The sequence below is a fragment of the Podarcis muralis genome, chromosome 12 (assembly GCF_964188315.1).
Source record: "Podarcis muralis chromosome 12, rPodMur119.hap1.1, whole genome shotgun sequence".
NCBI lineage: Eukaryota > Metazoa > Chordata > Lepidosauria > Squamata > Lacertidae > Podarcis > Podarcis muralis.
Window position 1 is genome coordinate 5332545 of NC_135666.1, and position 22669 is coordinate 5355213.

General features: G+C 49.8%; 1 protein-coding gene across 1 annotated transcript in view; it reads right to left on the minus strand.

The window, feature by feature from the left end:
• The window catches only part of NBEAL2 (neurobeachin like 2), a 199812-nt gene that overhangs the window by 7442 nt on the left and 169701 nt on the right, over positions 1-22669 (minus strand). The window contains exons 34-47 of the mRNA XM_077936672.1: positions 21983-22107; positions 20677-20797; positions 17987-18144; positions 16535-16668; positions 15527-15634; positions 14732-14827; positions 13934-14058; positions 11306-11446; positions 8632-8762; positions 7350-7459; positions 5864-5981; positions 2899-2996; positions 1371-1490; positions 284-373 (exon numbers count right to left, since the gene is read on the minus strand). Coding sequence (XP_077792798.1) covers positions 284-373; positions 1371-1490; positions 2899-2996; positions 5864-5981; positions 7350-7459; positions 8632-8762; positions 11306-11446; positions 13934-14058; positions 14732-14827; positions 15527-15634; positions 16535-16668; positions 17987-18144; positions 20677-20797; positions 21983-22107 — 1675 coding nt within the window. The remainder of the gene's footprint in view (positions 1-283; positions 374-1370; positions 1491-2898; positions 2997-5863; positions 5982-7349; positions 7460-8631; positions 8763-11305; positions 11447-13933; positions 14059-14731; positions 14828-15526; positions 15635-16534; positions 16669-17986; positions 18145-20676; positions 20798-21982; positions 22108-22669) is intronic.

A 22669-nucleotide genomic window follows, 5' to 3' on the forward strand; every position in this document is an offset into this window, starting at 1 on the left:
ATCGGAGGGCCTTCTCGGTGGTGGCCCCCGCCCTGTGGAATGCCCTCCCAGCAGAAATCGAGGCAATAAAACTATTTTACTTTTAAAAGACAACTGTTTAGGGAAGTTTTTAATGTCTGACGCTGTATTGTTTTTAATATTCGGTTGGAAGCCGTCCAGAGTTGCTGGGGAAACCCAGCCAGATGGGCGGGGTACAAATAATAAATTTTTATTATTTTTATTATTTTTATTATTATTATTATTATTATTATTATTATTATTATTATTATTATTTTGAACCTACCAGCATATCGGGGTATCCCTGAGTCATGAAGGAGTGGGCTTGGTTTTTGGGGACCACGGCCTGGACCAGGGGGATCCCATCACTGATGCTCTGAAAAAAGGATGAGACGAGTCACTGCGCTTTGCCGCTTGGTTTCGGCAAAATCTGTGCTGTGTTATGGTTCCCGCCTTTGTGACAATTCCCCACCACCAGCTACAGAAAAGGAACACACCCACCTCCAGCCTTGCTCTGGGAAAGGAAAGGAAGTAGGAGTACATAGGTGGGTGTCCATGCCCTTTCATACGTATCATACAATTGAGGGGCACTCAACGGTCATCTAGTCCAACCCCCTTTCAACGCAGGAATCTCAAACTAAGGCATCCACAGCCACCCAACCTCTGCTTAAAAACCTTCGAGGAAGGAGAGCCCACCACTTCTTGTGGGGGTCTGTTCCCCTGCCGAACAGCTCTTGCCACCAGAAAATTATTCCTGATGTTGAGATGGAATCTCTGTTCTTGTAACTTGCAAGTCGCTGGTTCGAGTCCCACCCTCCAGGAACAGGAGAAAACAGGGTTCTTCTGTCTTCCACGGGACAGCCCTTCAGATATTTAAAGATGGCTCTCATATCACCTCTCGGTCTTCTCTTCTTCCCCGGGCTAAGCATCCCCAGTTCCTTCGACCGCTCCTCATCAGGCGTGGTTTCCAGACCCTTGATCCACTTGGTTGCCCTTCTCTGTGCGTGTTCCAACTTGTCAACGCCCTTCTTGAACTGCGGTGTGTTTGCGTGTGCAAATATCCATTTACAGTGGTACCTCTGGCTGCAAACAGGATCCGTTCCGAAGGCCCATTCGCAACATGAAAATAGCGCAACCCACAGCGGCGCGTCTGCACACGCGCGGGTTGCGATTTGCCGCTTCTGCGCATGTGCGTGACATCATTTTGCACTTCTGCGCATGCGCGAGCGGCGAAAACCGGACGTAATCCAGTACTTCCGGGTCACTGCGGGACGTAACTTGAAAGAACGTAACATGAAGCGGACGTGACATGAGGTATAACTGTATTCTACACGTGGACACACAAAATCACACCCTGGAGGAAATAGACTTACTTCAGCAAAGAAGGACTTCAGCTCACTGAGGTTCTCAAAGACATTGGGGGGGATGGTGTCCAGGCGAGAGAGTCTCTTGGACGCTGCGTTTTCGGCAGACAGCCGGGCTGGATGGGGCTCCTAGAGGAGGGAGGGAGCAGGATATTTCAAACGGGATAGTGGCATGTTGCACCCTATTTAACTTTATGTGTCAAATCTCGGTTTCTTATGGCCCCCGCCTATTTGCTGTCCTGTACAATCCACACAGGACGCGGGTGGTGCTGTGGGTTAAACCACAGAGCCTAGGACTTGCCGATCAGAAGATTGGCGGTTCGAATCCCCGCAAGGGGGTGAGCTCCCGTTGCTCGGTCCCTGCTCCTGCCAACCTAGCAGTTCGAAAGCATGTCAAGTGCAAGTAGATAAATAGGTACCACTCCAGTGGGAAGGTAAACGGAGTTTCCTTGCGCTGCTCTGCTTCGTCAGAAGCGGCTTAGTCATGCTGGCCACATGACCCGGAAGCTGAAAAGGTGGTTCCTACCATCGTTGGTGGGAAACACAGTGATGAAGTCAGGAGGGGGCTTTCCACAGATCGTTTTCTAGGCTGACCTGCCAAGACGTAGCCAAGCAGCCAAAATGATGTTTTGATGTATTTTTAATCTTTTGTTGGAAGCCGCCCACAGTGGGCGGGGTAATAATAATAATAACAACAAAAATATATTATTATTTATACCCCGCCCATCTGGCTGCGTTTCCCCAGCCACTCTGGGCAGCTTTCAACACAAGATGAAAAATGCATTAAATACAGTGGTAACCTCAAGTTACAGACGCTTCAGGTTACACACTCCGCTAACCCAGAAATAGTACCTCAGGTTAAGAACTTTGCTTCAGGATGAGAACAGAAATCGTGCTCTGGCGGTGCGGCAGCAGCAGGAGGCCCCATTAGCTAAAGTGGTATCTCTGGTTAAGAACAATTTCAGTTTAAGAATGGACCTCCAGAACGAATTAAGTTCTTAACCTGAGGTATCACTGTATGTTATTATTGAAAGGCGCCAATGGCGCATTAAACCACCAACACTCCCTCCCCCCCCCCATTCTGATGTTGCAAATTGGGCATGGCGCTGCTGTCAGTGTCAGGCTAGGACCTAGGAGAGAGCTGGATTCGAATCCTCCCTCAGCCACAAAGCGCACTGGGTGACCTTGGGCCCATCACGGCCTCTCAGCCTAACCTACTTTGCAGGGTTGTTGTGGGGTGAAAATGGGGAGGGGGGACAACTGTGTACACCCCCTTCAGCTACTTAAAAATGTGGGAGATACACGCAATGAAATAAATCTGAAACAGAAGCTGTAAGCGGTGTGTGAAATTTAAAAACAGACCCTATTTTCAACGAGAAAGAGAAGCAGAGAAATGCAAACCAGGGCATTGCCCGCCTTCTGCCATCTTCCACCTGGGCCTTGCAAAATGGCCGCCTGCCTACAGGTCAGGTGTGTGCCGTCCCCCCCGTTGCCTTCTGGGCGAAAATCCGCAAGACACCTTGACGGCGGCTCCTACCTTCAGCAGCTGGCAGGGGGTCTGCCCAAAGTTACTGATGATGCCCTCCAGAGCCTTCCGTTGGGTCTCGTCGGCGATGGCATCCAGGTCAACTGCCCCTGAAATGAATTATGGGTGGCATGAGGGACATACGAAGTGCGGTGTAAATCAGGGCTGGGGGACCTGTGGCCCACAAGATGCAGCAGTTAGGGACTGCACTCCGGGTTGGAATAGGGTTTGCTCATGACCCTTTCCTTCTCCCGAAGATATCCCACAAGGCAGAAGGTTTAGGGTCAGAGTTTTCCTTCTCCTAGATGGGCTCCCTTCCCAGGTGGACGAGCCCCATCTGCCCCTCACTTCCCTCTGCAGCCCATGCAAAAACTGCCTTCTTGAATAATAATAATAATAATAATTATTATTATTATTATTATTATTATTATTATTATTACATTTATACCCTGCCCACCTGGTGGATGAGCCCCATCTGCCCCTCACTTCCCTCTGCAGCCCATGCAAAAACTGCCTTCTTGAATAATAATAATAATAATAATAATAATAATAATTATTATTATTATTATTATTATTATTATTATTATTATTATTATTATTATTACATTTATACCCTGCCCACCTGGTGGACGAGCCCCATCTGCCCCTCACTTCCCTCTGCAGCCCATGCAAAAACTGCCTTCTTGAATAATAATAATAATAATAATAATAATAATAATAATTATTATTATTATTATTATTATTATTATTATTATTACATTTATACCCTGCCCACCTGGTGGACGAGCCCCATCTGCCCCTCACTTCCCTCTGCAGCCCATGCAAAAACTGCCTTCTCTAATAAATAATAATGATAATAATAACAATAGTAATAATAATAATAATAATTTTATTATGTATACCCTGCCCACCTGGCTGGGTTTCCCCAGCCACTCTGGGTGGCTCCCAACAGAACACTAAAAAGAGAATAAAACATTAAAAGCTTCCCCAAACAGGGCTGCCTTCAGATGTCTTCTAAAAGTCTGGTAGTTGTTTTTCTCTTTGACATCTGGTGGGAAGGCGTTCCACAGGGCGGGCGCCACCACTGAGAAGGCCCTCTGCCCGGTTCCCTGTAACTTGGCTTCTTGCAGTGAGGGAACTGCCAGAAGGCCCTCGGAGCTGGACCTCAGTGTCCGGGCTGAACGATGGGGGTGGAGACGCTCCTTCAGGTATACTGGGCCGTTTAGGGCTTTAAAGGTCAGCACCAACACTTTGAATTGTGCTCAGAAACATACTGGGAGTCAACGTAGGTCTTTCAGGACTGGTGTTATGTGGTCTCGGCGGCCACTCCCAGCCACCAGTCTAGCTGCCGCATTCTGGATTAGTTGTAGCTTCCGAGTCACCTTCAAAGGTAGCCCCACATAGAGTGCATTGACCGTTGGACCCATGCTTGGTCTCATCCGCTCTATGTGCCACTGCCCGTTTTTGCATTTAGGGAAAATTACCAACTCACTGAGGGTTTGAGCCCCATCGGCTCCCCTCACCTGGTTTAGCCGGCCTGTCAAAGCCATTTCCTGGGATTGTGGACGCTGTTGCATGTAGACAGTTTCTAGGAGCCCCAGGTGAGACAGACTACCCTCAAAGGAGCATGACGTGTCTCCCACCTGAGGTACTACCCCAATACGTACACACAGAATCACAGAGTTAGAAAAGACCCCTGAGGTCTTCTAGCCCAACCTGACGCAACAGATTGAAATAAAATTGCAATACAGTGGTGCCTCGCAAGACGAAATTAATTCGTTCCGCAAGTTTTTTCTTCTTGCGAGTTTTTCGTCTTCCGAAGCACAGTTTCCCATAGGAATGCATTGAAAATCAATCAATGCGTTCCTATGGAGACCGTCCGGGGACAGAGGGGAAGCACTGCGCGCCTTCCCCTCTGTCCCCGGACCTGTTTTAAAGCAAGGGGCGGCGGGGAGAAGATTGCTTCTCCCCGTTGCCTGCCCCGCAATCTCCGGGGACAGAGGGGAAGGCGTGCGCGTATTCCCCTCTGTCCCCGGACCTGTTTAAAGCAAGGGGCGGCGGGGAGAAGATTGCTTCTCCCCGTTGCCTGCCCCGCAATCTCCGGGGACAGAGGGGAAGGCGCGTGCGCCTTCCCCTCTGTCCCCGGACCTGTTTTAAAGCAAGGGAAGGGGCAGTGGGGAGAATCACTTCTCCCCGTTGCCGCCCCTTGGTTCAAAAGGGGTCCGGGGACAGAGGGGAAGGCTGGCAACGGGGAGAAGCGATCTTCTCCCCGCCGCCCCTTGCTTCAAAAGAGGTCGGAGGACAGCGGGGAAGACGCGCTGCACTTCCCCGCTATCCCCGGAGCTTGCGGGGCAAGCTTCGTTTTGCGAAGCAAGCCCATAGGGAAATGCGTCCTGCGAAGCGGCTAAGAAAACGAAGAACTCCTTCGTCTAGCAAGTTTTTCGTCTTCCGAGGCGTTCGTCTTGCGGGGTACCACTGTACTTTATTGTCACTTGTACAACTTGTATACAGTGAGATGACACAAGCACCCCCCACACAGCTCTCTTAGTCTTAATTCCCCTTGTTTACTGACGCACACACTCCAAACCCGAAAGTCAGTTGCCCTGTTGTTCTCTTTTCATTCAGCCCATGGATAGAAGCTGTTCTTTACCTTATTGGTGCGACTAATCCTGCTTCTATATCTTCTGCCTGAGGGCAGGAGACCAAGAAAGTGCCGGCCAGGGTGTGAATCATCCCTGAGAATTTTCCTCACTCTCCTGAGGCAACGTTCTTCCGCTATTTCATCCAGCGGATTCACGGGACAGCCCATAATATCTTGTGCTGTATTCACCATTCTCTGTCGGCACTTCCTATCAGATGATGTCAAACCAGCGTCCCACACCATGATGCAGTATGAAAGGACACTTTCTATTGTGGACCAGTAGAAGGAGTTCATCAAATGTGCAGATCATCAGATGGCAACGAGGTCCCACCTTACCTTCATACGTGCAGTAATAGAAGACGTTCAGCGCTTCCACAGCGGCTGGTCCCCGCTGTTTGTACCCAAAGATCAAGTCAATCCACTCATGGAGGTGGGCAGACACGTACTCTGACTCCTGGCACAGACACAAGGGGACGACGATGAGGTCAAAGCACAGCACAGGCCTGCTTACACGCCACCCAACCATTAAAAAAGAACACCACCGCTTTTCCCGGGGCGCAATCTGCTCAGATACAAATACCGCCGTACCTTGGAAGCCGAACGCCTTGGCTTCCAAACAAATCGGCTCCTGAACGATCGAAACACGGAAGTGAGTGTTCCGGTTTTCGAATGATTTTCAGAAGCCAAACGTCCAGCACGGCTTCTGATTGGCTGCTGCAGGACGCTCCTGCAGCCAATCGGAAGCCGCGCTTTGGTTTTTGAATGGTCCCGGGAGTCGAACGGACTCCTGGAACGCATTCTGGGTACCGTCGTAACTAAAATGCAGGGTACCGTCGTAACTAAAATGCAGAGACACGGCAAGTAAACTTGAAACTTTCTGCATATTTTTGTTTGTTTTGCAAATAATATTAAATAATAATAAAATTTTATTTATATCCCGCTCTCCCCCGAAGCTGGGCTCAGAGCTAACTTCCCTGTGGCCCGGGACCTCCAAGATGTTTTTGTTTGAAGACCGTAAGGTCCTCCGTGGGACATACCAGGAGAGGCGGTCCCGCAGGTACGAGGGTCCTAGACCCGCTTCACGAGGGAAAAAGCAGGGTTCCCCTCCCAAGTCATTCTGCTGATCAGTTTCAGCGGATTTTTAAATTTTAAAATGGATTTGCATATCGCTAAGATGCCGAGGTGTCCTTTGTGTGAGACTGAAAAGAAGGAATTTAATAAAAGTGTGTCGCTAACTGTTTGGAAAAGGGCATGTTGCGTACTTTATTTCCCTAACTACAGCCAGAATGAAATGGCCTCAGAAAAGAAGATACAGAACAGCCCTCGACTCTCAGCAACTTGCCCTCAGCAATTAAAGCATTTGGGCTTAATTAAAACTAAAGGAAAAGGAGGGTAGTAGTATTATTTATAGGGGAGGTGGGTGGCACTGTGGGTTAAACCACAGAGCCTAGGACTTGCCAATCAGAAGGTCGGCGGTTCGAATCCCTGCGACGGGGTGAGCTCCCGTTGCTCGGTCCCTGCTCCTGCCAACCTAGCAGTTCGAAAGCACGTCAAAGTGCAAGTAGATAAATAGGTACCACTCCGGCGGGAAGGTAAATGGTGTTTCCATGCGCTGCTCTGGTTCGCCAGAAGCGGCTTAGTCATGCTGGCCACATGACCCGGATGTACGCTGGCTCCCTCGGCCAGTAAAGCGAGATGAGCGCCACAACCCCAGAGTCGTCCGCGACTAGACCTAATGGTCAGGGGTCCCTTTACCTTTTTATTATTATTTAAAGCAATAAAATCTTCCCCTCTCTCCATTGCCCTGCCTGCCTCCTCTTACCAGGGCTTTACGGTGCTTGTGGATGAAATCTTCTGGGGATTTGGCCCATCTGGGAAGGACGACGTCGCCCACTTTCTCATTCGACATCTGCAGGGAGCCTAGATCAAAGCCTAAAGGGAGGGAGAATGTGTAGAGCAAGCAGCCAAAACCAGCTTTCTCCCCCCCCAACCCCCCCAACCTTAGCTCCCCTTTTGCAAACCACACTTCCGATTTCCTGAGTCAAGAACCAGCAACTCACACTCGGCATGATCAACCTATGGGACTCGTTACTACGAAGTTACGCATCTTACTGGCGGTCCCTGATGTCTCCCCTTGATCTCTGTTTACCCACTTAAGGGAGAAGACATACCGTATTTTTTGCTCTATAAGACGCACTTTTCCCCTCCTAAAAGTAAGGGGGAATGTGTGTGCGTCTTATGGAGCGACTGCAGGCGGGAGGCTCTGCTCAGCGCTCCCTTTAAAGAGCTGCCTGGAGTGTGTGTGTGGCTCTTGGGGGCTTTTCCCCGAGGAGGGAGAAGGGCTGCCCTTCTCCACACTCCACACACTCTTTAAAGGGAGCACGGCAGCCCCTCAGTCCCTTCCCCCACCTCCTGGAAAAGCCAGCAAGAGCCACGCGCCCTTTAAAGAGCTGCGCGAAGCGTGTGTGCGGCTCTTGGGGGCTTTTCCCTGAGGAGGAAGGAGGGCAACCCATCAGTGACGGGCTGCCCTTCTCCCTCCTCGGGGAAAAGTCTGCAAGCGCCACACACATGCTCCACGTGGCTCGTGAAAGGGAGCGCTGAGCAGAGCCTGGGATGCATACAGGCTCTGCTCAGCGCTCCATTTAAAGCATATTTTTTCCTTGCATTCCCCTTCTAAAAACTAGGTGCGTCTTATGGTCAGGTGCGTCTTATGGAGCGAAAATACGGTAGGCCAGATTTGCAGAGCAAGGCAGGGGGGGGGAGAGGTTTTGAAGCATCCTCACCAGCTTCGGGGCAAGGAGTATCCTTCTCTCCCCCCTTGGGCAAACTCTGAAAAGACCCATTTTACAGCCAGATCCCAACGTTAAATGGAGGATAAGAGAGGCCTGACCCGGCCCTGCCTGGCGATTACAGGGACTGAACTTGGGATCTTCTGACTCCATCTTTGGATACAAGCCCTCTCCAAATACTTGGCCGCAAAAGGATGGTGACTTATCTCCTGCTGGTGAACCCCTCTGCGGAATCTGCCTGGTCCCTGTCAGCCAGCAGAACCAGCAGCCCAGATGGCCCAGGAATCCGAACCAGCCCAGGAAAGGAACGCTTACTGTTTTGGTTCTCCAGGAAGTCCGTAAAGTAGAAGAATTCCGGGATCAGCTCCTTCACGTCCACGGGGTTTTCCATGCGGGCTTGCCAGGCGGCGGGGACGGAGTGAAACTGGCGGTCGGAGCAGTCAAACCTGCCGGCGTAAGAGCGAGAGGAGATTGAACCGCAAGGTTGCAGGGTTGGAATTTGTCCGATCCTCTCCGCTAAAGCCGTCCCAAGTCAGCGGCCACCACCGCCTTGTCAAAATGGGCAGAGAGGCACATTCCTGGTTCCTATACAGTAATGCGTCAGTTTGCATTTCCTAGTGCAGAAAGTTATTGATCTGATGTGTAGAGATCTTTCCTATTCTACTTAATTCAAGAGAGCTCTAGAAGCTTCTCTGTGTGAAAGAAAGAAGCAGAAGGTTCGTGATGTTTGGGTTATATCTTCAGAGAAGCTGAGTACAGTGCTACCTCGGGTTAAGAACTTAATTCGTTCTGGAGGTCTGTTCTTAACCTGAAACTGTTCTTAACCTGAGGTACCACTTTAGCTAATGGGGCCTCCTGCTGCCGCCACTGAGCGATTTCTGTTCTTACCCTGAAGCAAAGTTCTTAATCCAAGGTACTATTTCTGGGTTAGCGGAGTCTGTAACCTGAAGCATATGTAACCCAAGGTACCACTGTAAAGGTAAAGGGTAAAGGGACCCCTGACCATTAGGTCCAGTTGCGGATGGGGTTGCGGCACTCATCTTGCTTTATTGGCCGAGGGAGCCGGCGTACAGCTTCCGGGTCATGTGGCCAGCATGACTAAGCCGCTTCTGGCGAACCAGAGCAGCACAAGGAAACGCAGTTTACCTTCCTGCCAGAGCGGTACCTATTTATCTACTTGCACTTTGACGTGCTTTCGAGCTGCTAGGTTGGCAGGAGCAGGGACCGAGCAACGGGAGCTCACCCCGTCGCGGGAATTCGAACCGCTGACCTTCGGATCGGCAAGTCCTAGGCTCTGTGGTTTAATCAACAGCGCCACCCGCCTCCCTAGGTACCACTGTACAGCTGCTTCTGTTATCTTTCAGTCAAGGTCATGCTGACTATAAAAGTAAGCGAGAAGGTTTCACTTTCTCTCTGTTTTCCTTCTGGTGTGGTGTTCTGTACATCAGTGTTTCCCAACCGGTGTTCCGCGGCACACTACTGTGCCGTGAGACATCGGGTGGTGTGCCGTGGGAGGGAGGCGGGCGAGAGGCGGCGGCGGCGAGGATCCGGCGGGGGTGGGGGGAGCGGGGGCCGTCGTGCGCAACCGAACTCACTTGGCGCGCTGCCGGCTTGTCCTCCTTCAACCCGGGTCGGGCCAGGCCTGCTCACGTCCCCGGATCCCCTAGCAGCAGCCGCACGCTCTCCAAAAGCGCAACGCTGCGCGCAACCGCTCGGCCAGCTGGTGCTCTGCGACTCCGCCCTTTCCCCTCCCAGCGCCGGAGGGTTCGCGCGACCGCAGCTGTTCCCTTTCGCAGCGCGCGGGAAACAATTCCAGGCCGATTGCCTTGTGCCGAAAAGCACCGCCTCTCCTTCCAGCTCAGGCCCGGGCCGCCGGCTCCCCGAATGACGTCACGGGGGCGGGGCTTTAATGGTGGTGTGCCGCGAGATTTTTTTCCGGTAAACAGGTGTGCCGTTGCCCAAAAACGTTTGGGAAACACTGCTGTACATAGTACAAGTTTAAGTCAAGTCTGCTGCAACTGGATTTCTGATGGACAGGGACAATCCTGAATGTATTGGATTTGCGACCGTTATCCTTATTTGCCTTCAGTAGCAGTAAAGCTCTGCTGGATGAAATACAATTGCCTCTGGTCTATTTTGGGGGGATCCTGCAACATGTTTAAGTTTTTACTCTGCTAACCATACGTCAAGGGGAAGAAATGGAGGCAGTGAGAGATTTTACTTTCTTGGGCTCCATGATCACTGCAGATGGTGACAGCATTCGCAAAATTGAAAGACGCCTGTTTCTTGGGAGAAAAGTGATGACAAACCTAGACAGCATCTTAAAAAGTAGAGACATCACCTTGCCAACAAAGGTCCGTATAGTGAAAGCTCTGGTTTTCCCTGTAGTGATGTATAGAAGTGAGAGCTGGACCATAAAGAAGGCTGATCGCCGAAGAATGGATGCTTTTGAATTCTGGTGCTGGAGGAGACTCTTGAGAGTCCCATGGACTGTAAGAAGATCAAACCTCTCCATTCTGAAGGAAATCAGCCCTGAGTGCTCACTGGAAGGACAGATCCTGAAGCTGAGGCTCCAAGACTTTGGCCACCTCATGAGAAGAGAAGACTCCCTGGAAAAGACCCTGATGTTGGGAAAGACGGAGAGCACAAGGAGAAGGGGATGACAGAGGATGAGATGGATGGACAGTGTTCTCGAAGCATGAGTTTGACCAAACTGCAGGAGGCAGTGGAAGACAGGAGTGCCTGGCGTGCTCTGGTCCATGGGGTCACGAAGAGTCGGACACGACTAAACAACAACAACCACCACCATACGTCGGAGTTCTGCTCTGGATCAATATTGAGTAGAATTCCATGACACTAAGTGCCCATATGACGAGAAGGGAAATGAGCAAAGGATAAGGAAGGCCTTGGCCATCATGTCTGCGTGTGTTTACTGAAGGAGCAGAAAGGGAGAAGTCTTCTTTTCCATGGCTGGCTTGCTCTCACTCACCTCCCGCTTTGCAACTGGATATGCAGAGTAGTGAAAGGCTCCGTGCGGATCAGGTAGTGCATGACGCCGGCCGCGTTGGAATAGTGGGTGCCGTAGTGGAACTTGTCAATCATGCCCGTGGGATCCTCAAAGCTCTCGTACCTGCGGGCGGAATGGCAAAGCCGGAAAGAGCAGAACTCAAGTCTGTGCGGTGACTCCAAGATGGCAGACAGAACAACAACAACAACAACAATAATAATAGTTTATTATTTGTACCCCGCCCATCTGGCTGGGTTTCCCCAGCCACTCTGGGCAGCTTCCACAAAGACCAAAAATACACTAAAATGTCACACATTAGAAACTTTCCTGAACAGGGCTGCCTTATCTTAATGTCTTCTGAATGTCTTCTGAATGTCAGGTAGTTGTTGTTCTCTTTGACATCTGCTGTAAGGGCGTTCCAAAGGGCGGGCGCCACCACCAAGAAGGCCCTCTGTCTGGTTCCCTGTAGCTTTGCTTCTCGCAATGAGGGAACCGCCAGAAGGCCCTTGGCGCTGGACCCCAGGGTCCGGGCAGAACGATGGGGGTGGAGATGCTCCTTCAGGTATACAGGACCGAGGCCGTTTAGGCCTCAAACACTTTGAATTGTGCTTGGAAACGTACTGGGAGCCAATGTAGGTCTTTCAAGACAGGTGTTATATGGTCTCGGCGGCCGCTCCCAGTCACCAGTCTAGCTGCCGCATTCTGGATTAGTTGTAGTTTCCGAGTCACCTTCAAAGGTAGCCCCACGTAGAGCGCATTGCTGTAGTCCAAGCGGGAGATAACCAGAGCATGCACCGCTCTGGCGAGACAGTCTTCAGGCAGTGAGGGTCTCATCCTGCGTACCAGATGGAGCTGGTAGACAGCTGCCCTGGACACAGAATTGACCTGCACCTCCATGGACAGCTGCGAGTCCAAAATGACTCCCAGGCTGCGCACCTGGCCCTTCGGGGGCACAGTTACCCCATTCAGGACCAGCAACAACAACTGTATACCGCCCTTCATCCAAAAGTCATGGGACGGTTCACATCGTAAAGGTACAAACACGGGAACACAAAATGCAAAACAGAACGAAAGCAAGGCAATAACTCCCTTGCCACAAACACAGCAAGAAGCATTTTCGCCAATGGTGGTTCCAAAATAGCCCCTGCGATTGAGCATGACTCGGCCACTGCTTTTCTGCTTTGAGAAATTCCCCCTACTGGGCAGCTCCCCTTGCCTAGTCCCCTTTCCGAAACCGTATAACACCAGTCCTGAAAGACCTACATTGGCTCCCAGTATGTTTCCGAGCACAATTCAAAGTGTTGGTGCTGACCTTGAAAGCCCTAAACGGCCTCCATCCGGTATACCTGAAGGAGCGTCTCCACCTCCATTGTTCTGCCCAGACACGGAGGTCCAGTGCCGAGGGTCTTCTGGCGGTTCCCTCCCTACGAGAAGCAAAGCTACAGGGAACCAGGCAGAGGGCCTTCTAGGTGGTGGCACCCGCTGTGTGAAACACCCTCCTGTCAGATGTCAAGGAAATAAACAACTACCTGACTTAGAAGGCATCTGAAGGCAGCCCTGTTTAGGGAAGCTTTTAATGTTTGATCTTTTACCGTGTTTTTAATGTTCTGTTGGGAGCTGCCCAGAGTTGCTGGGGAAACCCAGCCAGGTGGGTGGGATATTATTATTATTATTATTATTATTATTATTATTATTATTACTACTACTACTACTACAGTAGTACCTTGGTTCTCAAAAGCCTTGGTACTCAAACAACTTGGAACCCAAACACTGCAAACCCGGAAGTAAGTATCCCGGTTTACGAACTTTTTTCAGAAGCCAAACGTGCTCCCATTTTGAGTGTTACACTTCCGATTTGTGTCTTATGCTTCCGTTTTGAGTGCCACCCGTGCTCCGTTTTGAGCGTTACGCTGAAGTCTGTTTTTGCTATTTATTCTGCGTTTTTGTGGCTCTTTTTGTTTTGTTTCTGTGACTGTGTGGAACCCAGTTCAGCTACTGATTGATTGTGTGACTGCGGTACATTGTTTATTGCTTTCATTTTATGGATCCATGGTCTCGTTAAGATAGTAAAAGTCATGTTAAATTTCTGTTTTAGGGGTTGTTTTGAAATGTCTGGAACGGATTAATCCGTTTTGCATTGCTTTCTATGGGAAAGCGTGCCTTGGTTTTGGAATGCTTTGGTTTTGGAACGGACTTCTGGAATGGATTAAATTTGAGAACCAAAGTAACACTGTATTATTATTATCTCAAATGTTGAGATGAAAGCACTTTCTCTATGGACCATAGCGAGGGGAAAAGAGTTAAACCATCCCTCTTTTCCCCCAGCCGTGATTCTCCCCTTCCTGCAATTTGCTAGGGTTGGCACAGCTGGGAGAGGGAAGAAACTGATGCAAAGGTGACGCTACTAGGGAAGGGAAAGGCTAAAGAGACCGTCGGGAGGAGAGGCGGATTGCAGAGAAGCAAAAGCCTAGAGCGGTCGCTTGCCCTCCAAGTGGCTTTGGACTACAACTCCCATGTTGTCTCAAGGGAAAGAAGTCTCTGGCATTTCCTTCCACTGAGATGCTTCCTGCCTTCCCAGCTGCAACGCCACCGAGAAAACTCTGCACTCACTTCTCTTTGACATCCTTGGCGTGTCTCTCGTTGGCGACTCCGATGGGCTTGGAGAGATCCCGGAACACCGCGGGGTTGTTGAGATCCAGAGTCTCCGAGACGTAATCCTGCAGGATCCACGGGAACTTGAAGGGAGGAGAGAAAGGAGAGCCTCTGGTTTTGCCTGCTTGCAGGATCCATAGCTGTCAACTTACAGATTTGAAAATAAGGGACCAGCAGCTTCGGAAATAAGGGATCAGCAGCCAAAATAAGGGATTTTCAGAGCACAGGTATGTTCGCCTTCTGAGCCCCTCCGAGCCAAAGGCAGAAAGCCCAGCCAGCAGCCAAACGAAGCCTCAAGCGGTGGTTCCCACAGCGCAGCAGCCCGGCAAAGGGGATGCAGCAAGGGAAAACACTGCCCCCTCTCCGCTGGGAAGCGCTGAGCAAAGGCGAATCCCCAGGCAACATGGCCGATTTGATCGGCACAAGGCATGCAAGCTCCAGCCCCCAGTCGTTCTTAGACTCCTTATTGGGTGAGCAACGCAGCCAAGCAACACAGCTGGAGCCTCCCTCCTCCCTGGCCGGCAGGGAGGGAGGGAGAGGAGCTGCTTCCTTTGAAACCCGGGAAATTTAAGGGACATCATCAATAAGGGACAGCAGCGGGACACAGCGCTGGGATAAGGGACTGTCCCGCCAAATGAGGGGCGCTTGACAGCTATGTCGGGATCCAGCGTTTGCAGGGAGGGTGGGAGCAGGAGAGGAAACCGTCTTAAGGAGCACCTGAGGCTCAAGGGCGAAGGTTCGCCCTGGGATGCTTACCACGGGATACTGGGAGAGGTCGTTGTACGTGCGGCCTGCGATGGTGTTGAGCTGCATGAGGTATTCGAAGTTGGAGATCTCCCGGTTAACCCATTTCTGTTAAAGGAGGGTGAAAATAAAGCAGTGGGTTTGGTAAGGATCTGGCAAAACGGACGGGCCAGAATGGTAAATAATTTAAAAAATAATAATATTTGTTTGGTTTTTCAAATTAAAGTTTTACAATCGCATATCCGACATATATCATAAAAACAAGATTCCATAGAATCTCCTGGACTTTCCTCCTCCCTATTGTGGGTCCTATTGTTAACCATTTCCTCTTGCATTTTTTATAATAATCCAAATCTTTAAATCACCATTATGTCCAAAATTCTCCATTACTACAAGTGATATTCCAATCCTACTAACGATTTTAACTGTTTAAAATGGTTTTTAAGATAAATTATAAAATTTCCCAATTCTTTATTAAAATTTTGTTCTTCCTGATTTGATTCTTCCGGTCTTTCTCTCCCCCCCCCCCTCTCTTTCTCTCTCTCTCTGATGACGACGCGCCTCCAAGTCTGAAAAATCTTGCTAATAAATTTGCACGGTGCAATTTACAGCCACCTTGCTCCTCCTGACAACCATTCCCTTCTCCCCACTTCCAGATAAAGAGGGAAAAAAAACACATTAAAAACTTCCCTAAACAGGAGGCAAGGCTGACCACTTTGCAAACCACTTGCCTTCATTCTCAACGATCAGGAGTGTCTGTGAGTATCACATTTGTTTGTGATGAAAAGACAATGTTAAATTAAGCACCTGAGTCAAGCCCGAGGCTTTCAGCAAGTCCTGCGGTGAGCGGCTGGCAAAATAGATCTGATTCGGTGGTCGGAGGCCCAGGATGGAAGAGTAAACCTTGTTCCTGACCTGGGAGAGAGAGGGCAGAAAAACCAGCAGGGCGTTATTATCAGCTGCCGACCCAGTGAGTGACTTTCCCAGAAGGGTGCTGAGTCTGCAGAATAATAATAATAATAATTTATTATTTGTACCCCGCCCATCTGGCTGGATTTCCCCAGCCACTCTGGGCGGCTTCCACAGAGACCAAAAATACACTAAGATGTCACACATTAAAAACTTCCCTGAACAGGGCTGCCTTAAGATGTCTTCTGAAGGTCAGGTAGTTGTTTATCGCTTTGACATCTGGTGGGAGGGCGTTCCAAAGGGCGGGGGCCACCACCGAGAAGGCCCTCTGCCTGGTTCCCTGTAGCTTTGCTTCTCGCAATGAGGGAACCACCAGAAGGCCCTCGGCGCTGGACGATGGAGGTGGAGACGCTCCTTCAGGTCTACTGGGCCGAGGCCGTTTAGGGCTTTAAAGCTCAACACCAACACTTTGAATTGTGCTTGGAAGCTGTGCATTTGCAAATGAATTAATATGTGCTCCACTAGGTTAAACCACAGAGCCTAGGAGTTGCCGATCAGAAGGTTGGCGGTTCAAATCCCCGCGACGGGAGGAGCTCCCGTTGTTCGGTCCCTGCTCCTGCCAACCTAGCAGTTCAAAAGCACGACAAAGTGCAAGTAGATCAATAGGTACCGCTCCAGCGGGAAGGTAAATGGCGTTTCCGTGTGCTGCTCTGGTTTGCCAGAAGCGACTTAGTCATGCTGGCCACATGACCCGGAAGCTGTACGCTGGCTCCCTTGGCCAATAAAGCGAGATGAGCACCACAACCCCAGAGCCGTCCGCGACTGGACCTGATGGTCAGGGGTCCCTTTACCTTTACCACTAGGAGATCAAAAGATGAGGAGGAAGAGGTACCCGTCCACCATTACCTTTTTCTTAAAGTTGAGGAAGTAGTTTGCCTGGTCGATGAAGAAGAACTCCAGGGCGGACCTGCGGAGGTTGTAGCGTCGGAGGTGCAGTTCCCGGAGTTGAGACAGGGGGCGCTTGAAGTCGTAGCCGATTCCTGGGTGGGAGGATCACAGCACTTAATCTCTCAAATGTGGAGAGCCAAAAACGGAGGTCCGTTCTTAACCTGAAACTGTTCTTAACCTGAAGCACCACTTGAGCTAATGGGGCCTGCTGCTGCTGCTGTGCCGCCGAAGCATGATTTCTGTTCTTATCCTGAAGCAAAGTTCTTAACCCGAAGTACTATTTCTGGGTTAGTGGAGTCTGTAACCTGAAGCGTCTGTAACCTGAGGTACCACTGTAGGGCCAGAAGGAGCCTTGTTTTCACTTTCTCTTTCTATCTCTCTTCCTTCTGGTGTGGTGTTCTATACATAGTATTAAGTTTTAGACTTATTATAAGTTACTGTAAGTTTTAGAGGAAGCGGGTGGCGCTGTGGGTTAAACCACAGAGCCTAGGACTTGCTGATCAGAAGGTTGGCAGTTCGAATCCCCACAACGGAGTGAGCTCCCGTTGCTTGGTCCCTGCTCCTGCCCACCTAGCAGTTCGAAAGCATGTCAAAGTACAAGTAGATAAATAGGTACCATTCCGGCGGGAAGGTAAACGGTGTTTCCGTGCGCTGCTCTGGTTTGCCAGAAGAGGCTTAGTCATGCTGGCCACATGACCCGGAAGCTGCACGCCGGCTCCCTCGGCCAATAAAGCGAAAGGAGCACTGCAACCCCAGAGTTGGCCACGACTGGACCTAATGGTCAGGGGTCCCTTTACCTTGATTGTAAGTTTAAGTTAAGTCTGCTGCAACTGGATTTCTTACGGACAGGGCCAATCCTGAATGTATTGGATTTGTGGCCATTCTGTTCATCTGCCTTCAGTAGCAGTAAAGCTCTTCTGGATGAAATATTCATTGCCTCTGGTCTATTTTGGGAATCCTGCAACATGTTTAAGTTTTTACTCTGCTAGCTATACGTTGGAGTCTACTCTGGACCAAAACTAAGTAGAATTCCATGACAGTGAAATCAAGTTCAATGGCAGCTGGCAGGGCTCAGAAACAAAAGGGAGATACAGCGGTACCTTGGGTTACAGACGCTTCAGGTTACAGACTCCGCTAACCCAAAAATAGTACCTCGGGTTAAGAACTTTGCTTCAGGATGAGAACAGAAATTGTGCGGCGGCGGCGCAACAGCGGGAGGCCCCATTAGCTAAAGTGGTGCTTCAGGTTAAGAACAGTTTCAGGTTAAGAACGGACCTCCAGAACGAATTAAGTTCTTAGCCCGAGGTATTCCTGTTTCTTTTTTGGAGAGGCCATGAACTCTGGCCTCTAGACCTGGGTAGCTGGATTTGCTTCCTGGGATCAGATCCACCCCACACACCCTGCCCTTACCTTCCTCGGTCTCATCCTTCTCACAGCTGCTGTCGTAAAAGTAGATGTGCTGAGTGGTGACTTCTAGCCGCCCCGGGATCACGGCCACGATGGTGATCAGCTCGCAGTCCTCAGAGATCACCAGCTTCTCCCTCTGACTTTGTTCTTTGGGCTCCACCCTGGATGGAGGGATGGACGAAGGATTGGTAGGTAACGCTTGGTGTTCCTTTATACCTCATTGGAAGGCCACCTGGATTATTATTATTATTACTACAGTGGTAGCTTGGTTCTCAAACACCTTGGTACTCAAACAACTTGGAACCCAAACACTGCAAACCCAGAAGTAAGTGTTCCGGTTTGCAAACTTCTTTCGGAAGCCGAACGTGCTCCATTTTGAGTGTTACGCTTCCGATTTGAGCGCCACACTTTCGTTTTGAGTGTTACGCTGAGGTCTGTCTGTTTTCGCTATTTATTTTGCGTTTTTGTTTTTGCGGCTCTTTTGCTTTTGTTTTTTGTGACTGTGTGGAACCCAGTTCAGCTTGATTGATTGTGTAACTGCAGTACAGTTGTGCCTCACAAGACAAAATTAATCCGTTCCGTGAGTCTCTTCGTCTTGCGAAGCACGGCTATTAGCGGCTTAGCGGCATAGCGGCTATTAACGGCTTAGCAGCTATTAACGGCTTAGCGGCTTTAAGAAAAAGGAAACAAACTCGCAACCCATAGGGAAATTTGTCTTGCGGAACGACTCAAAAAACGGAAAACCCTTTCGTCTAGCGAGTTTTTCGTCTTGCGAGGCATTCGTCTTGCGGGGCACTACTGTACATTGTTTATTGCTTTCCTTTTATGGATTCCATGGTCTCGTTAGATAGGAAAATCCATGTTCAATTGCTGTTTTAGGGGTTGTTTTTAAAAGTCTGGAACAGATTAAGCCATTTTGCATTACTTTCCATGGAAAAGCGCGCCTTGGTTTTGGAACGCTTTGGTTTTGGAACGGACTTCCGGAACATATTAAGTTTGCGAACCAAGCTACCAGTGTATTATTATTATTTATTAAGTTTATTAACCATCCTTCATCACAGCTACCTGCAAACCACAGTAAAAGGGCCCCATCGGGGTACAGTACAGTAGGCTGCATTCTAGCTATACAGTGGTACCTCAGGTTACAGACGCTTAAGGTTACAGACGCTTCAGGTTACAGACTCCGCTAACCCAGAAATATTACCTCAGGTTAAGAACTTTGCTTCAGGTTGAGAACAGAAATCGTGCTCCGGTGGCACGGCGGCAGCAGGAGGCCCCATTAGCTATAGTGGTGCTTCAGGTTAAGAACAGTTTCAGGTTAAGAACGGACCTCCGGAACGAATTAAGTACATAACCAGAGGTACCACTGTATTGATATTCAATTTCATAGAGAATACTATTTCTTTAGCAAATCAGTCTCTTCAGCTTAAGCGAAGAAATAGCCAAGAAATAGTATCAAGGCTTTGAGATTAGACCACTGAAGAAGCCCGGAAAACTACCTTGGGAGTGGGCTACCTGCAAGCCCCAGTTAAAGGTCCCCCTCGGGGGCAAACATCGGCCTCTTGATTACTTGGACTGCCAGGGCGAAACAGGTGCAAAACGCCAGCACCCTGTCCACAACTTCACTAACATCCATCTACGACTTCACTAGCACCTCTCAGTATTGTGAACAACACCGACCTTACCTTTTGTTGGTATCTTCATGAACTTACTCAAAAAGATAAAGAAAACAAAAGACTGAGTTGAGCATTTGAAAAATCCATTGAAACCAGACATTACAAGTTCATCTCAGGTTGGGTAGTTCGCAAGTCTCTGTGGCTTTGCATAAGGTTTTGTATTTTTCTCAGAAGACTGATAAAGAACACATAATTATTTTGGTAATTATTGTGTACATATTAGTCACTGTGATGGCCTGGGAATCTGATTCAGAGGCTGAACCGGAGGAATCCCAGCCTGTACAGGAGTCCCTGCCCCCAGGGCCGGCTGAGCCGGGGCTGGGGCTTGAGCCTGAAGGGTCCTCACCTGTGCTGGGTCCTCAGGAGCAGACACCAGCTGAGTCTGCTCTGGCTCCGGAGGTGATGGAGGACCCATTGCCTGCAGGTGCTCCTCTCCCAGCCCTGTCAGGGGAAGGTGAGGTTGCCTCTGGGTCCAGTAACCCTCCATCCTCTCCTGAGCTGCAGAGGCTCAGGGCAGAGAGGCGGAGGGAACTAAGTTCCCGCAGGAGGAGTGCTCACCTCCAGGCCAGGAGAGGCGAGTCACCTGTGGACCGGGGCCGCCCTATGCCTCAGAGGAGATAAAGGCCAGTCAGCCCAGTCCCAGGTTGCGGGAGCAACGCCGTTGGAAACCTGTTTCTGCCAGCACCCAGACCTGTTTTTCCGGAGTTCCCGATTACGCCCAGCTTCTTGCTTTGGACCCCACTTCGCCCTTGGTGGACAGTCTCCAGACCCTCGACCCAGGACCAGACTCTGACCACGCCTCACGGTAACACCCCCCCCCCGGACCAGCACAGTCGCCAACGTGTTGCATGAGTTGTACTACTTCTATCGGCATCACACATTACATTTTTCTAACTCTCTTTTAATGGCACCCAGTTTGGTGCCCCATGCAGAAGTGAGTTCCAGAGTTTAACTCTGTGCTGTGCTAGCCCCCCATTGGATTCGATCTATCACATGGTTGCCCGGAAGAGAACTTACAGGTTATCCAGGAAGGAGAGGTCTTCTTCTGCGAGCTGGTCATCCTGCATCTCGCTGACCTTTGCCTCCTTGGCGACGGCTAAGGGGATCGGCTCAGCCGGGTTGTGCAAATAATCGGCCCCTGGAAGACAGAGGAAACAAATGCTGGGATCAGGACCCTGACCTCACGGCCGCACTGGGACAGGGGGTTGAATGCCCGAGGTACAATTAACAATTGCTAAGAGTCACAGAACTGAAGAGGTGGACCGATTGTCCCCTTATGAATGCTGTGCGTCTTACCAGACCAAAGATTATTGAAAGAATGGGGATGTGCTACAGAGTATATGAAAAAACATTGTTCTGGAGTAAGCATATCGGTATGTAACGAATGAAGGGACGCGGGTGGCGCTGTGGGTTAAACCACAGAGCCTAGGACTTGCTGATCAGAAGGTCGGTGGTTTGAATCCCTGCGATGGAGTGAGCTCCCGTTGCTCGGTCCCTGCTCCTGCCAACCTAGCAGTTCGAAAGCATGTCAAAGTGCAAGTAGATAAATAGGTACCACTCCGGCGGGAAGGTAAACGGCGTTTCCGTGCGCTGCTCTGGTTCACCAGAAGCGGCTTAGTCATGCTGGCCACATGACCCGGAAGCTGTATGCCGGCTCTCTCGGCCAATAAAGCGAGATGAGCGCCACAACCCCATAGTCAGCCACGACTGGACCTGATGGTCAGGGGTCCCTTTACCTTTACCTTTTTAATCTACATTAGACACAACAATTTAGAAAGAGTAAAAATTTCAAGGTCTTAGAACAAAGGAAGGAAGTCAATATGTGTATATGTACGTAATGATCAGAATGATGTGGTTTTACTTGTAGATGTGTTTTTGTTTTGTTTTGTTTGTTTTTTCCTCGTGTTTTTTTTTCTTGTTTGTACTGTTTTATTTTGGATTCAATGTTTGTTATTTTAGTTGTAAATTTGCTTTGAAAAATAAAAAATATAATAAAAAAGTGCAGAGATGGAAAGGTCCTCTATTCCAATGCAGGAAGAGGGTGATTTTTCACTGCAGCATTTATATTCCACCTTTCCCCCCCAAGGTCAAGGCAGGGGTCTGGGGCTCTTCTCCCTGTATTTATCCCACAAAGAACCTTGCGAAGTAGTCAAGACTGAGAACCGGTGCCTGGCCCAAGCTTAGCCAGGGAGCTTCACGACCGAGTGGGGATTTGAACCCTGATCCCTAGCCGGCCACACCGATGCTGGCTCACAGAAACGGGGCCGCGCGATGGGCCGTCACCCAAAGCTGCCTGTTTACTCCCAGGGAGGCTCCTCCTCACCCTGATTGTCACGCAGAGCGCTGGCCTCCGTGTGACGGTCAAAGTTGTAGTTGGGTACCAGCTTAAGCCTCATTCGAGAGTAGGTCTCGGCGCATGACAACTTCCAGTGGATCTCAGGAGGATTTCTGGAGAGAGAGAGAGAGAGAGTCAGTTAGGTCCCCTCCTCCAGCATCCTGGGTATTAACAGGAAGAATAAGGCTGAGGCCATTTCTTAATAATAATAATAATAATAATAATAATAATAATAATAACCTGCCCATTTGACTGGGTTGCCCCAGCCACTCTGGGAGGCTTCCAACATATATAAAAACAGCCTTCACACTGGCCAGATTATATGTGATGCCCTCTGCCATCCTTGAGGGCAGATACCCAAAGACTCCAACTGAGAAACAACTCTGCCCCTGTGGAGATGGCAATCTGGAAACAGTGGCTCATGTTCTCCTGTCCTGTCCCCTTTATAAAGACCTGAGGAATGAGATCATCACCCCACTCTTACTTACCACCCCAGGCCGCCCATCTGCGGCCACATTGTTCTTTCTTTTATCAGATCAAAATGATCAAACGACAGCAAAGGTTGCTAGGTTTATCGAGGGTGCAATGAGATTAAGGGCCACTATCTGAATGATAATCTTGGTCATTTGATTGTCCTTTTTACCCACTGCTGTCTTTTTAAAATTTGTATATATT